The sequence below is a fragment of the Geotrypetes seraphini genome, chromosome 10, assembly GCF_902459505.1.
Source record: "Geotrypetes seraphini chromosome 10, aGeoSer1.1, whole genome shotgun sequence".
NCBI classification, from domain to species: Eukaryota; Metazoa; Chordata; class Amphibia; order Gymnophiona; family Dermophiidae; genus Geotrypetes; species Geotrypetes seraphini.
The window spans coordinates 54,123,001-54,139,193 of record NC_047093.1 but is presented as its reverse complement, the minus strand read 5'-3'; the positions used below and the strand labels follow the sequence as shown (position 1 = coordinate 54,139,193).

Below are 16,193 nucleotides of genomic sequence, written 5' to 3'. Positions count from 1 at the left end.
GTGATATATATAAAGGACTCCATTCCTTCAACCAGGATGGAAACAACAGTAAGGGCGGACGGCTTGGAATCACTATGGGTTAAGCTGACAGGAGAAAATGGAGCAGACATAAAATTGGGACTGTACTATCGCCCACCAGGACAACCGGAAGCAAACGACCAGGATCTGAAGGCTGAATTGAGGCAGGTATGCAAAAGCGGAAGTGTGGTGGTAATGGGGGATTTCAACTACCCTGGAATAGACTGGAGCATTGGACACTCAAATTGCATGAGAGAAACAAAATTCCTGGAGGCGGTGAGGGACTGTTTCATGGAACAGCTGGTCATGGAACCAACATGAGGAGATGCCACTCTTGACCTAATCCTCAACGGGCTAGGAGGACCCGCAAAGGAGGTGGTAGTACTAGCGCCACTAGGAAACAGCAATCACAACATGATCCAGTACACGCTAAAAATAGGAACATCAAAGGTGAAAAGAACCACAACGACAGCACTCAATTTCAGAAAAGGAAATTACGAGGACATGAGGAAAATGGTGGGAAAGAAGCTCAGAAACAGCTCAGGGAAAATGGAGACCTTAGAGGAAGCTTGGGCCTTACTCAAGGGCACGGTGCATGAAGCACAAAACCTGTACGTCCCTAGGTTTAGGAAAGGGTGCAAAAAGAATCGCACAAAAAACCCGGCGTGGATAACAAATGCAGTGAAAAAGGCGATGTGACAAGAAAATATCTTTCAGAAAATGGAAAAAGGACCAAACAAAAGAAAACCAGAAGGAGCACAAAAGGCACCAAAAAGACTGTCACCGAGTGGTTAGGATAGCGAAAAGAGAATATGCGGAGAGACTGGCGGGGGAAGCATGAAACTTCAAACCATTCTTCAGGTATGTGAAGGGGAAACAACCAGCCAGGGAGGAAGTGGGACCGTTGGACGATGGAGACAGGAAGGGAGTGGTAAAGGAGGAAAAAGAGATAGCTGACAGATTAAACAAGTTCTTCTCGTCAGTTTTCAGGAGAGAAGACACATCCAATATCCCAGAACCCGAGGAGATCATAAACAGAGTCCATGATGAAAAGCTGGTCCAACTAGAGGTAAGCCAAGAGGATGTCCTCCGGCAGATAGACAGACTGAAGAGCGACAAATCACCAGGTCCGGACGGCATCCACCCGAGGGTACTAAAAGAGCTGAGAAATGAAATAGCTGAAACACTTCGCCAAATATGTAACCTATCCTTAAAAACTGGGGAGATCCCAGAGGACTGGAAAATAGCAAATGTCACACCCATCTTTAAGAAGGGATCAAGGGGTGACCTGGGAAACTACAGGCCGGTGAGCTTGATCTCGGTCCCGGGAAAGATGATGGAAGCACTGGTTAAGGACACAATCTGCGAACACATAGAAAACAAGGGACAACTGAAGGCGAGCCAGCATGGCTTCTGCAAGGGAAGGTCGTACCTCACGAACTTACTGTACTTCTTTGAGGGAATAAACAGCCAGATGGATAAGGGGGAATCCATAGACATCATTTACCTTGACTTCCAAAAAGTCTTCGACAAGGTACCTCACGAACAGCTACTTAAGAAGCTGTGGAGCCACGGGGTGCAAGGGGATATCCACCAATGGATCAAACACTAGCTGGGCAGGCAGGAAACAGAGGGTTGGAGTAAAGGGCCATTACTCAGACTGGCAATGGGTCATGAGCAGAGTTCCACAGGGGTCGGTGCTGGGACCGCTCCTGTTCAATATATTTATAAACGACCTGGAGACGGGAACGAAATGTGAGGTTATTAAATTTGCTGATGACACCAAACTCTGTAGCAGGGTTAGAAGCACGGAAGACTGTGAGGACCTGCAAAAGGACCTAATGAGACTAGAAGAATGGGCAAAAAAGTGGCAAATGAGTTTTAACATAGAGAAATGCAAGGTCATGCATGTAGGGAAAAAGAACCCGATGTTCAGCTACAAAATGGGAGGATCATTGCTAGGGGTAAGCAACCTTGAAAGAGACCTGGGGATGATGGTGGACTCAACATTGAAAGCATCGGCACAGTGTGTAACAGCCTCCAAGAAAGCGAACAGAATGTTGGGTATCACAACCAGGATGAAGGAAGTCATCATGCCGTTGTATCGTGCAATGGGACGCCCACATCTGGAATACTGTGTCCAGTACTGGTCGCCGCACCTCAAGAAGGACATGGCAGTACTTGAGGGGGTCCAGAGAAGAGCGACTAAACTAATAAAAGGTATGGAAAACTTTTCATACGCTGACAGGTTGAAAATGCTGGGGTTGTTCTCCCTGGAAAAGCGGAGACTTAGAGGAGACATGATAGAAACCTTCAAAATCCTGAAGGGCATAGAGAAGGTAGACAGGGACAGATTCTTCAGACTATGGGGAACCACAAGTACTAGGGGGTCACTCGGAGAAACTGAAAGGGGACAGGTTTAGAACAAATGCTAGGAAGTTCTTTTTTACCCAGAGGGTGGTGGACACATAGAACGCGCTTCCAGAGGTTGTGATAGGCCAGAGCACATTACAGGGGTTCAAGGAAGGTTTGGATAGGTTCCTAAAGGATAAGGGGATTGAGGGGTACAGATAGAAGTAGAGGTAGGTTATAGAAATGGTCAGGAACCATTTCACAGGTCATAGACCTGATGGGCTGCCGCGGGAGTGGACCGCTGGGCGCGATGGACCTCTGGTCTGACCCAGTGGAAGCAAATTCTTATGTTCTTATTCTCAGGTCAACCTGTAGGCTTCAGATTCCCAGGAGTATTAGGGAATTGAAATGGTTAGTGTTTGCATACTCATTGCTGCCACCTTTTGGCTGGCACCTGCATGTGCTTCTTGCAGGAAGAAATCCAGTCCTTTTTTTATGTATAATACTTCTGCTAATGAAATCCAAAAAAGGGAGAAAGGACAGTGGGATTTGCTGGGAGAAATACAAGAGGCTGTTACTATTCTACTAGCATTTACTTGTGCTATAAAAATACCAAAGAGGCTGCCTCTTGAGAGAAGAACTCAAAAATATAGAGCACATATGAGAGCAGGACAGCTGTGGGATTGTGTTAAGCTTTCATCTACAGCAGCTGTCTGTTACTTCAGAGCAGGGAGGATGGTAAGTGTACTTCCTTAAGTCTTCATACACCTGCTGTATTCTGCAGTTAATTTGCTCTGTGGACTGGCAATATCTTCCTTAACCTGCTGCTTAACATATGAGAAATTTTGTCACTTTCCAGACACATTCAAAAAGAGAGTCAGCAAGAACACTTTCTTTGTTTTGGTGCGTGTTGTGGATGAATTGTGGTGAGTGTTCTCCTCTCTGTTTATTCAGTCCCTTCTCAACTGGTTTCCTTTTGTTTTGTTTTCAGCATATAGTGTGAGAAGAACTGCTTCTCTGTTTTCTTCCATTGGTTCTGTTCTCTTTACAAGACATTCCAGTGCTCTCACAAAGCCCCCTGGCAGAACTGTTCATATATATGACTTAATCTTCAATTTCTCACTTTTCTTTGCTTTTGTTCCTGCTTTCATGCTACATTGGTCTATTTAACGGGAACCATCCGTTCTTTTCTTTTTCCACTTTTTGGTTTTCCCTCTCATTTCCTGTTTTCTCAAGAGGAAACGAATGGCTTTCTGAGATTTTTTCATCTGGCACTCCTATATGTACCATTTTTTCTATTACCCTTTCTACTTTTCTCCTTGAGTCCTTCTGGTGTCTTCCTCGCCTAGGCTTGGACTTGCCTGCTATTTTGAGGTTGTCTCCTTTTTTAGAGCCTCCCTACATGTTGCTGTTCTTACCTTGTTATCCGTTCCTTTTTTGTTGGATAGATTGTATGCCTCTTTTTATTCTCTTTTCTTTTTCTTCCCTTGCTGTAATTACTGTAATTGGGTAGGGGTGGTGTACTGGAGGTGAGATCAGTGGTATGCTCATCCGCCAAAGCTGGTAGAGGGCAGACTGAGTACAAGAACAGTCCTGTAAAAGGCATGATATTTTAAATCTGTCATACTCTAAGGCTGGCAACTGGGCTATATCCTTGGCAGTGTGGACAGGAATAGCTCAGCCAATTGGATAATCTGACTGGTCTATTTCTATTTTCATATATTAGGTTATTGTTAGAATAAAGCAAATATTAATTGTAGTATAGAATAAAATAGAATATAAATCTAATTGTAGTTGTTTATGATAGTGTTAATGTTTACAGATGCACCTACAGTGATATTTATTTTTGTGTATTTGAAATCTTTTTGTTATCTCTTATCTCTGATTTCATTCATTGTAGAGAAATTGTAATTCAAGGTATTCTTGAATCCTGGGATTGCACTGTCTCCACACTTTTCTTTTTTTTTGTCTGTGCAGCCTAGTGGAGTTGACAGATGAGATCTTGAAGCTGTTGATGGACCTAGTTTTCCGCTTGGTGTGTAACGGAGAGCTCAGCCTTGCTAGAGTATTGCGCAAGAACATACTGGACAAGGTGGAGAACAAGCGAATGCTGCGCTACAGCAGCTCTACAGTCAGACCCCTTGCAGCACGGGGTGTGGCAGCCAGGCGAGTGCCATGGGGAACGAGTGGGAAAATAAATTTCACACCAAATTATTCATAAAGGACAAATGCAGCAAAGAAACAAGCATGAAGAGTTTGTGATTCAGACATTGTTTTTCTATTGCTGATATTATCAAGAGATAATTTCAGAAGCAGAATAATGTTTGTTTGCCCTTAACCAAGTCTATTCATGTCTTTCAGGCCAGGGACCCTGCATGACTTCCATAGCCATGAGATTGCAGAGCAATTGACCCTGCTTGATGCTGAACTCTTCTACAAAATAGAGGTACTAATACAAGGGGAAGAAGGAAGTGCCCCTAGCCTTAGAGCATGATCCATTTTACCTGTAATTAGGTAATGAGAAACCCTTTATATCTTCTCTCCCTGTGTCCTGTGCACTGCTTGCTCTGGCTTGAGTTGTCAGAAAACAGTGAATGCACAAAAGCAGCATGAGACAGATAGGCCATAAGGTAAGAAGTCCCACGCTGACGGATAATCCTATTATATGGAGTTTCCCTCATGAACGAATAGAAGCTGCACTTCAGGCACTGACTCTGAATCAGCTTTCCTGATTTTATGAACCTTAGGGATATTTCTTTAAATTCTGTGTAGTGAAATGCATTACCTGCAAAATATTGTCTCATTCCTTTTATTTATGTATGCCATATTTGGGTGTACTCTGTAATGCGTGCATCCCATGTTTTTTCATGTACTCTATAATCCCTGCATCCTGTGTATTCTCATATATTCTGTAACCCCTGCATTCCATATGCTTCATATCCTGTAACCCCTGCAGCCTTTGTGTTCCAGATACCTAGTAACCCCTGTATCCTCTCTGTATCGTGTTGATTTTATGTCTTTTATCACATGTTCCCATTTCACCATGAAACCTGTGCCCTATGTTCCTCTATATCCTGTTATTTTGCAACATTTTGGTTTTTGCTTCTCCTTCAGATACCTGAAGTTTTGTTGTGGGCAAAAGAGCAAAACGAGGAGAAGAGCCCAAACCTGACTCAATTCACTGAGCACTTCAACAACATGTCTTACTGGTGAGGAGTGGGATAGGAGCTGAGCCTAGGGAAGGGGGATTGTCTTACTGGTAAGGAGCAGGACAAAAGCCTGTATCAAGGGAAAGGGGGAATCATATTTTCCTTTTCCTTACCAGAAAAGTCCAAAATTTGTGATTTTGTGCTCATTAACCTGCAAATGAAGACAGAACAAAGACTTCCCTTAGGGTACTCACCAGACCAATCCAGAATCAGTGGGTTATTCTGTCCACTGATGGATGGAAACACAGAGAAAAGTCCTGCATACTTTGCCCAATAAGGGCACCATTCAGCCTTCGTTAAGTTAGGTGCCATCAACTTGTGTTCAATGCTAGCGACTTGATGAATTACAGATCTAAAAAGAAATCTGTTTTGTGCTAGTCCAGTAAGGTCCTCCAGCATCATCCCCATAGTTGTTTTCAATGTATCCATCCATCTGATTGCAGATTGCCCTCTTAACCTGGTTCCTTTGATCTTCCCAAACATGATGTCCTCCTCCAGTGATATTTCTCTTCTGACAGTTTGACCAAAATAAGACAGTTGTAACTCCATCATTTGGGCTTTGAGTAACAAAGCCGGTTTGATTTCTTCCAGAATCGATTTGTTAGTTGTTCTGGCTGTCCACGGCACTCACAAAATCCTTCTTCAGTACCAAAACTCAAATGAGTCAGTCTTCTTTCTATCTTGTTTCTGTAGTGTCCAGCTTTCACATCCATAATTTATCACAGAGAAAATGAGTTTCTGGACAAGTCTGATCTTCATTTGAAGTGTTATTTCTTTGGCTTTGAATACTTTGTCGAGAGCCCTCATTGAAGAGTGACCAAGTGCTATTTTATGGAGTACTTTTTCCCTGCTAGTTGCTTTGTTTACAAAAGAGGCTAGGAGATTGAAATCCTTTACAATTTCTATTCTGTTGCCTTCAGGCTCACAATCTTCATCATTTTCCGTGTTCATGATCTTCGGCTTGTTTATGTTCATTTCTAATCTCACTGATAATCTAATCTTGAATCAGTGGGTTATTCTATCCACTGATGGATGAAAACAGAGAAAAAGTCCTGCATACTTTGCCTAATAAGGGGGCACCATTCAGCCTTAGATCGTCAGTATTTCTCTATCCAGAAAATAGTGATGGGAGGACTATGCAGTTTCTGGATTGATAAAAATATATAAATGAAGGCATATAAGGACCATATGGCCTATCTGTTCTGCCTAACCATATCATCTATTTTTCAGTACAATAGGTGTGTCATTCTAGATAAGCAGGTTATATCCCCATGGCTGCAAGCCATCTGCAGAAGGAATCCACTCCAGATTTTTCTTTGTATCCCTCTTACTTCACTGAGAGCTCTACTACCACCTACAGTTTTTCCCTTCTGCACACGAGCCAGAAGGAGTGTTTCTGTTCTGCTTCTTTCTTTTATTTGAGTTATTTTCGCCTTTCTTCAATTTTTTTTGGTACTAGGAGTTTCCCTGTTTGTGGGTCCCACTCTACCTGCATGGAGAAGAAGCAGACGGTGGTCTGCAGCTGACAAGCCACTCCCTTGCAAAGAGATTGGAAGGGCTACTGAAAAATAACACTTTGTGAGTAAGGATAAGAATCTTGAACTAATTACGAAATGTATAGGAAGCTAATGATGCTTTGCGAGGAGACGTGCGCTAGATGTAATTTCTTAGATTTCAGCAAAGCCTTTGACGTGGTTCCTTATAGGAGGCTCTTAAACAAACTCCATGGGCTGAAGTTAGGACCCAAAGAGGTGAACTGGATTAGAAGCTGGTTGAAAGACAGATGCCAGAGGGTGGTGGTTAATGGAATTCACTTGGAGGAGGGAAAGGCGAGTAGTGGAGTACCTCAGGGATCGGTGCTGAGACCGATTCTGTTCAATATGTTTGTGAGTGACATTGCTGAAGGATTAGAAGTAAGGTTAGCCTTTTTGCTGATAATACCAAGATTTCTAACAGAGTGGACACCCCGGAGAGAGTGGAAAACATGAAAAAGGATCTGCAAAAGTTACAAGAATGGTCAAATGTCTGGCAACTAAAATTCAATGAGGGTTAGAAATCCGAATCAACCATATGTGCTGGGAGGTGTGAGGCTGATAAGCACTGACGGAGAGAGGAATCTTAGGGTGATTGTGCCTGAGGATCTAAAGACATCTAAACAATGTGATAAGGCAGTAGCTATAGCCAGAAGGATGCTAGGCTGTATAGAAAGAGAAGTAACCAGCAGAAGAAGGGAGGTGATGAGGCCACACTTGGAGTATTGTGTTCAGTTTTGGAGGCCGTATCTGATGAAGGATATAAAAAGACTTGAAGCGGTCCAGAGGAAGGTGACAAAAATGATAAGGGGTTTGAACCAAAAGAAGTATAAGAGCCTGGAAGACCTAAATATATATACTCTGGAGGAGAGGAGGGACAGGGGAGATATGATACAGACTTTTAAATACTTGAAAGGTATTAATATAGAACCAAATAATTTGAGGTTGCAGGGAAGAAGACTTGGGAGCAATGTTAGGAGATGCCTGGAACGCCCTCCCAAGGGAAGTGGTGGAGAGGAAAATGGTGCTGTAATTCAAAAAAGCATGGGATAGAGGGGCGTGGCTTGGCGCGCACACAAAATGGTCGTGTGATCGCAGCGCTCCTCTTACCTGGGCAACCGTTGAATAAAAAAAGATTTTCCTTTTAAACTGTTTTCGGCCGAAAATATCGGAGAGGAGAGCGGGAGCATGGCGAGCACCCGACAGAGTAAAAGTGAAACCGGAGGCGCGGCGAAAAGGCAGAAGCAGGATCAAATTACCCCGAGTAAGGTTCCGCTTCCTGCTGATGAATCGGAGGAGTTAAGCAAAGCTGAAGTAATGGGGGAACTGAGGCAAATAAAACAAATGCTGACAGAGAATGTGAGTAGTATGGCAGAAATGAAAGAAGAAATCCTGAATATACACAGACAAATGGAAGTAGCTAATAAAAGAACAACGGATTTAGAAGTTAAAATGGAGGAGTTAGAATGTGAAGGAAAAAGATGTAAAAATGACAGTTTGGAAATAATTCTATTGAAAAATCAGCTGGAAGATTACGAAAACCATGGAAGAAGAAAGAATATAAAACTTTTTGGAATACAGGAAAATTTGGAAGGGAAAAATGCAATACAGTTTCTAGAAAATTTAATTCCTAAGTTATTGCAGTTGGATTTCAAACAGCCTTTGGAAATAGAACGGGCACACAGGATTCCAATAAAGAGTCTGGAAAATCAAGGGAGACCAAGACCATTAATATTCAAGATGTTAAGATACCAGCAAGCAATAGAAATTTTAAATGCTGCCAAAAAAGATAAAAATTTAAACTATAAAGGGTCCAAAATATGGTTTTTACCAGACTTTGCTAAAAATACAGCAAACATTAGGAAGAAATTCCTTGATTTAAGATCTCAATTAAAGGAAAAAGGATATAAGTATGGGTTATATTACCCAGCAAAAATGAGGGTATCTTGTGGGGATAAATCTTTGTATTTTGTTGACCCGGAAAAACTAAAGACCTTTCTTTCAAAATCAGAACCTATGTCATTTTAGCACAATGGATGTTGAAATGAAGGGATAAGTATTAAGACTGGATTGGTGGATATAGAAAAAAAAAATTAATATAAAGAACTATGGGACTTTTGTTTGTTGGAGAAAGAGGAAAATACAACAAAGAACAGGAAATAAAAATGGACAAGTGAAAAAGAAAATAAAAGAATGTAAAGAAGAAAGAAGGATGGACTGGAAAGACATTAAAGTGCAGTTAATAAACTGAACTTTAGGAGACTAAAGGAGGGATATATGGAGTAAAGAATGAACAAGAAGGAATAAAGGACTGGTCAAATTCACACAAAGAGAAAAAGTGAAGAAAGAATAGGAAAATAAATAGATGTGAAGAAGAAGAAAGCAGGACTGATAGACTAAAATGATATTAAATAAAATGACAATTGACAGTCAAAAGTCTTAAGAGTGGATGGATGGAGATAAGAAATAAATATGACAGTGCAGTTTATTTAATAAGTCAGTAAAGGAGAAAGTAAAGAATGAAAAGAAAACAAGAAGAAGATTGCAGAATGGACTAATGATAGAAAGGATAAGTTATATGATATTTAAATACAAGTAAAGGAAAGGAAAATGAATAATAGACAAAGAAAGATACATAATAAGAATTTATTGGTAGCTGAAGGAAAGTAAAGATTGATGTTGTGATAATATAGTTTTACAAAGATTGGATTTAATTTGGAGAAGAGGAAATATATTTAAAAAAAATTATTAATTTTGAAAATGAAATAAAAATGTTTAAATACAAATAGAAGATAAAAGCTTATAAAATTGAAAGCAATTTTTACAGAAATATATGAAGATATGGATATTTGCTTTTGGATATTAAAAGGATGATAGGAGTGGATGGATTAGATAGTATAAGATATAGGAAAATGATACTATTAAATATATGATTATGATAGAATTTTCTTGAATGAAATAAAATATTGAGGGAATGAATTAGAGATGGGTGAAAAGATAAAAATGTATTAATGGAATGTTAGGAAATAAATATGGTTATGTGACTAAAGGTTAAAGAATAGATAGAGAAATTAATTACTTTAAAATGGTATAATAAAAAAAAAAAGAAAAGTGGTTTTATGATCAGAAGAGAGATATATTAGCTACATTGTGGAGAGGTAGAGGGTTTGTCTTAATAAAGGATAAAAGAGTTATTAATAAATATTGGTTGCCTGGGGGGGGAGGGGGGAAGGTGGGATTACTGTCCAATGTGTGTCCTTAAGCAGTCATTATATTGGGGTGGGAGGGGTGGGAAGATGATGGGTATTAAAGATATTACTAGGATGATTAAGGAAAAGATTAATAAGGGATTGGGTAATTTAGGGGTAAGAATGTGTACCATGGAGAGAAGTTCTTTAGATTTTAGTTATGGAGGAAGGGAAGAGGAAGATTATGATGAGGAGTTTAAAATATATTATGTCTTTTAAGATATTTTCTATTAATGTCAATGGCCTGAATCATATAATCAAAAGGAAAAAGGTATTATCATTTTTAAAGAAGCAAAACGCGGATGTTTATTGTCTGCAGGAGACTCATCTTAATATAAAGGAATCACAGAAACTAGCGGGTGGGTGGGTGAAAGAATGTTTTTTTGCTCCAGCAGAAGGTAAAAAAGCAGGGGTAGTAGTTCTTATAAATAAAAATGTATGGCCAATTTTAAGATAGTAAATTCAGATCCACATGGAAGATGGGTACATGTTGATATGAGTATGGGAAATAATGCCCTGACGTTGTTCAATATATATGCCCCTAATTCGAATCAATCAGAATTCTTTAAAAAATTACAGAGTATGTTGTTACCACTGGCTACTTCTAATTTAGTGGTGGCTGGAGATTTTAATGCTGTAATGGATCCATTAATGGACAAAAAACCAGGTAAAAGTATAAAATCTTTAGGTTTAGATAATTTGGTTCAATCATGTGATTTGAAATATATATGGCGTATTCTTCATTTTAATGATCAGGAATTTTCATTTTGCTCACAGGTTCATAAATCATTTTCAAGAATAGATTATATTTTTATTTCATCACATAAGGTGCAGCAAGTGATTAAGGCTTCCATTGATCCCATTATCATTTCGGATCATGCGGGAGTATGGATAGATTTACATTTAGATCAATTAGAGAATAGAAGACCTCTTTGGAGATTTGATGATACATTGCTTGTGGATGACAAATTTTTGGAAAATTTTAAAACACAAATTAGTGATTTCTTTCAAATTAATTTAGTGGAAGATACATCTATTGAAAATGTATGGGACGCCTTTAAAGCGACTATGAGAGGTCATATTATATCATATTCGGCTTTTGTTAGGAAACAGATTAAAATGCAATATATAGAGTTAGAAAAAGAAATTAAAGTACTAGAAACTAAATTGGTAAGTAAATGGGAACATGATGTATTACAGGCTCTTTTGAAAGCAAAAGGTAAATATAATGAATTAGCTTCAAAAATGATAAGAAGAGATTTGTTTTCCAAACAGTGTATTATAGAAGCTCTAATAAAGCGGGAAGATTATTGGCAAACTATCTTAAAGCAAAAAAAAGAAGAACAAATATTAATGGGATAAAAGATGATAATGGTATAATAACCAATCAAACGGATATAATTTTAAAACAATTTCTAAAATTTTATAAGGACTTGTATTCTTCCGAGCCTTATTTGGAGAGGGAAAAAGATGGTAGAAATTTTTTTAGATTTAATTAATGGACCTAAGGTTCCTGATCATATAAAACGGAGTTTAGAAGAACCTATATCATTAAAAGAACTAGAAACAGCATTGAGATCTCTTAGAGTTGGATCCGCTCCAGGTGGTGATGGTTATACAATAGAATTTTATAAAACATTTCAAAATGTCCTTTCCCCATATTTACTAAATTTATATCAGACACAACTTATAAAAGGTGATATTAAAGATACTATGGCTGAATCAGTAGTAATTGTTTTGCCTAAGCCAAATAAAGATCCTACTTTGGTTTCAAACTACAGGCCTATATCATTAATAAATGTGGATAATAAACTTTTGGCGAAAATTTTGGCTTTGAGATTAGCCAAAGCTCTCCCACATATTATAGACACGCATCAGACTGGTTTTGTTGCTAAAAGGCATTCCTCTAATAACTCTAGATTATTGTTTCATATGTTAAATTTATCAAAAAAAATGGATGAACCGGCTTTTACAGTTTCATTGGGTAAAAAGCGTTTGATAGGGTAGAATGGAATTTTATGTATCAGGCTTTGGAATGGTTTGGTATAGGTTCTGGATTTATACAAATGGTAAAAACATTGTATAGCTTCCCGATTGCAAGATTAAATATTAATAATATGTTATCTGAAGGTTTTCAGTTGCAGAGGGGAGTTAGACAAGGTTGTCCTTTATCTCCTTTGTTATTTGATGTTGTATTAGAACCCTTATTGTTAGCAATACAACAAGCAAGGGGGATACAGGGTATTCCATATTCGGATATGGAATATAAAATTTCGGCGTATGCAGATGATATTTTACTTTATTTGAGGAATCCAGAGGCTACCTTATCTTGTCTATTGGAATTAATTGATATGTTTGGCAAATTTTCAGGTTATAAAATTAATTGGAGTAAGTCTGAAATTTTACCTTTAAATGTTCATTGTATAAAAGGATTATTTGATGCTTTTCCATTCATATGGAAAGAAGAAGGATTTAAATATCTTGGCATTCAAGTTAAAAATACAATTGAAGAGACAGTAAAAGAAAATGAAAAATTTGTATTAAAAAGAGATGTGAGCAATGGAATCCATTACATCTTTCTTGGTGGGGGAGAGTTCAAACTATTAAAATGATGATTTTGCCTGTAGTCTGCTACCAAATGAGTATGATACCTATTTATTTTCAGGGGTCCTTTTATAAAAAGATAAATAACATTTTAACGAAATTTCTTTGGCTTGGTAAAATGCATAGAATAGCTTTAGTAACTTTGCAAAAATCAATTAAGGAGGGAGGGGTAAATTTTCCAAATTTTTATAGGTACCATCAAGCCTATATTTTACGTCAGGGTATGTATTGGATCCTCCCAGAACTTATAGATAATGCACCGGATTGGTTATATTTGGAATGGCGCCTTATGTTTCCCCTAAATTTAGTTCATCTTCCAAGTATCAACATGCCTAGAAGATACAGGGAAAATAAAATATTAATGGATACTTGGAAAACGTTGAGATTTATTAGTAAATTAACACCTATCCCAATAAACAAGTCAACTAATCAGTCTTTATGGATAAACTCCAAGATTAAAATTGGCGGAGCTCAAATCCTTTAGAAGGACTGGATTATTGCAGGCATTAGATCTCTGAATGATGTTATTTCGGAAGGTAAACTGCTGGAATTTTCACAATTGCAACATAGATTTGGTCTTAGTAAAAAACAAAGTTTTAAATGGTTGCAATTGAAGCAGGCCATTCAGGTTGGGTTCCCTGAATGGAAAACATTGAATAATCAATATAGTTTAGAGTTCTTGTGCTTCCAAGCAGACTTCCTAGGGCATCAAGCCGCATTGTGGTATAAATTAATATCTGGATATTTGAATAAAAAACCAAAAAATGGTCTAAGAGACATTTGGAGCATTGAGATTAAGCATCTTGGAGAATGAGATGTACAGTGTCAGCATCTATGAGACAAACTTGGTTATTTTTGTTACATAGAGTGTTTTGGACCCCTACACGTTTGCAAAAATTAGATAGTTCCAAGTCCAATAAATGCTGGCACTGTAATCTGGAACCTGGGACATTAGATCATTTACTTTATCATTGTCCCTACATTAAAAGTTTTTGGAATGCAATTTGGCCACAAATTAATACATTGATGGAAAACCATGTAGCACTATCATATGATACTGTGTTATTTGGAATGATGATGAGAAAAAAAAGTCAAATTTCACCAGAAAATAACAAGCTTTTATTAATCATGACAGGGGTGGCCATTCAGCATATAACTAATAATTGGAAGAATCATAATAACCTTAATTATACATTTTGGTGGAACACAATTTGTCATATATTCAAAATGGAAAGAGCAATAGCAATACAAAGAGGGACATATACTAAATTTATAAATATATGGGGGCCATTGACAAAATATTGTAGTGAATGAATAGTAGGTTTTCTCTTCTTCTTTTCTTTTTTCGAGGTCTTCTTTATGGCACATATGGAGGGGTGGGTAATGAAAACAATTTTTAATAATATGTTATAATATGGTATATAATGTATATAAGGTGATTGGAAAATACGTGAAGGGTGGGGAGTAGGGGAAGGGATAAAAATATGTTTAGAATTCTATGTAATAGATATAAAAGTGATATTGTGTATTCATTGTTGTAATTCAATATTTTATGCACTTGATGTAAAATATGAAAATGAATAAAGAATTAAAAAAAAAAAAAGCATGGGATAAACATAGAGGATCTGTCGTTAGAAAACGAAAGATGTAAATTGGGGAGCTAGGGCTGGTGCTGGACGGACTTGCACGGTCTGTGTCCCATGTGTGGTGATTTGGTGTAGGATGGGCTGGGAAGGGCATCAATGGGAACTCCACTAACTTGGAACAAGAGGATGTTACTGGACAGACTTTATGGTAGATATACTGCAAACAGGATGGTTGGATAGGCTGGAGTGAGCTTGGACGGCAATTTCAGCATTTGGAGCCTGGGACAATACTAGGTAGACTTTACAGTCTATGACCCAGAAATATCAAAGAAGAGACAAGTTAATTTAATCGTGTATTTTTAATGGGTATAACTAATGAGCAGACTGGATGGACCATTCGGGTCTTTATCTGCCATCATTTACTATGTTACTATTTGGGTCTGAAGTTATTTGGGCAGGGATTTCAGTTTCTCACCCAACTTAAGAACTACTTTGCTGCATCTCACACATTCTGGATTGGTCTGGTAGGGATTACAGAGAATAAGAAATTAGGTCTTACCTGGTAATGTTCTTTCCTTTAGTTCCAAAAGAAAAAACTGCAGGATTGGTGTACAAGATGCCAATTCTTTAATGAACAAACATATAAAATCATAAATATAATCATAAAACAGTTTTGTGTCCACAAGGGTTGGTGACCACAAGGATTTGTTTAAAGTTTGTAAAATCTTATCTTGTTCTCTTATTTTGTAAAGTTTGTTTAAGGCATGCGATATTCAGTAACATCTCATGTGCAAGTTAATTCCTCTGAAGTATTATGGCACTGTTACATTCCTCTAACACATTGATGGTCTTTTTGGACAAATGTGTCAGCTCTTCATCCACTCAAGCTGTCTATAACCATAGAGCAATATGGTTTACCTATGTCATCATTTATTTTATCTTAATCACATTATGTATAAGGTTTGGTCATGTCATTAATTCCTTTTTTATTATTTTTTCTTAATTATATTATGTATAGGGCTTGGTTATGTCATTAATTTGTTTTTTTTAACACATTATGTATGTTTTTATGCATTCGAGCAGTCTTTTGTCTGAGCGGTTTTATTTACACAGCACTGGTTTTGAACACACAAGATGTGTTTTTCAACACACATAGATAACCCTCTACTCATTTATTATCCCAGGACAAGCAGGCAGCATATTCTTGACTGATGGGTGACGGCACCGACGGAGCCCCGGTACGGACAATTTTAGAGTGATTGCACTCTAAGAACTTTAGAAAGTTCTAGCTCGGCCGCACCGCGCACGCGCGAGTGCCTTCCCGCCCGACAGAGGCGCGCGGTCCCTCAGTTTCTTAGTTTCCGCGGAGCTAAGAAGTCGCACGTTTCAACGGCTGTTGAAAACTTTTTCCATTTTTCGCCTTCCCGCTCGCGTAAACGTCTTTAGAAGGTTTATTTCCTTCATTTTATTTTACTTTCTTTCTTAAAAAAAAAAAAAAAAAAAACTGATTTAGTTTTCTTTCTTTTTTCGGTTTCGCCCCGGCGGGGCCTACTGCCACTATCGAAGCCTCGGCCTTCGATTTGGCTGAAGCCGTCTTCACATTCATGCCCCCTCAACCCGGGTTTAAAAAGTGCCAGCGGTGTG

At 38.3% G+C, this 16,193-nt stretch overlaps 1 protein-coding gene across 4 annotated transcripts in view; it reads left to right on the top strand.

Annotated features, from left to right (window-relative positions):
* RAPGEF1 (Rap guanine nucleotide exchange factor 1) overlaps positions 1-16,193 on the top strand; it is a 247,919-nt gene that overhangs the window by 208,559 nt on the left and 23,167 nt on the right. For all 4 annotated transcript variants that reach the window (XM_033960223.1, XM_033960222.1, XM_033960225.1 and 1 more), the window contains 4 exons: positions 3,204-3,296; positions 4,348-4,536; positions 4,732-4,816; positions 5,485-5,579. In XM_033960223.1, the coding sequence (XP_033816114.1) occupies positions 3,204-3,296; positions 4,348-4,536; positions 4,732-4,816; positions 5,485-5,579 (462 nt within the window). The remainder of the gene's footprint in view (positions 1-3,203; positions 3,297-4,347; positions 4,537-4,731; positions 4,817-5,484; positions 5,580-16,193) is intronic.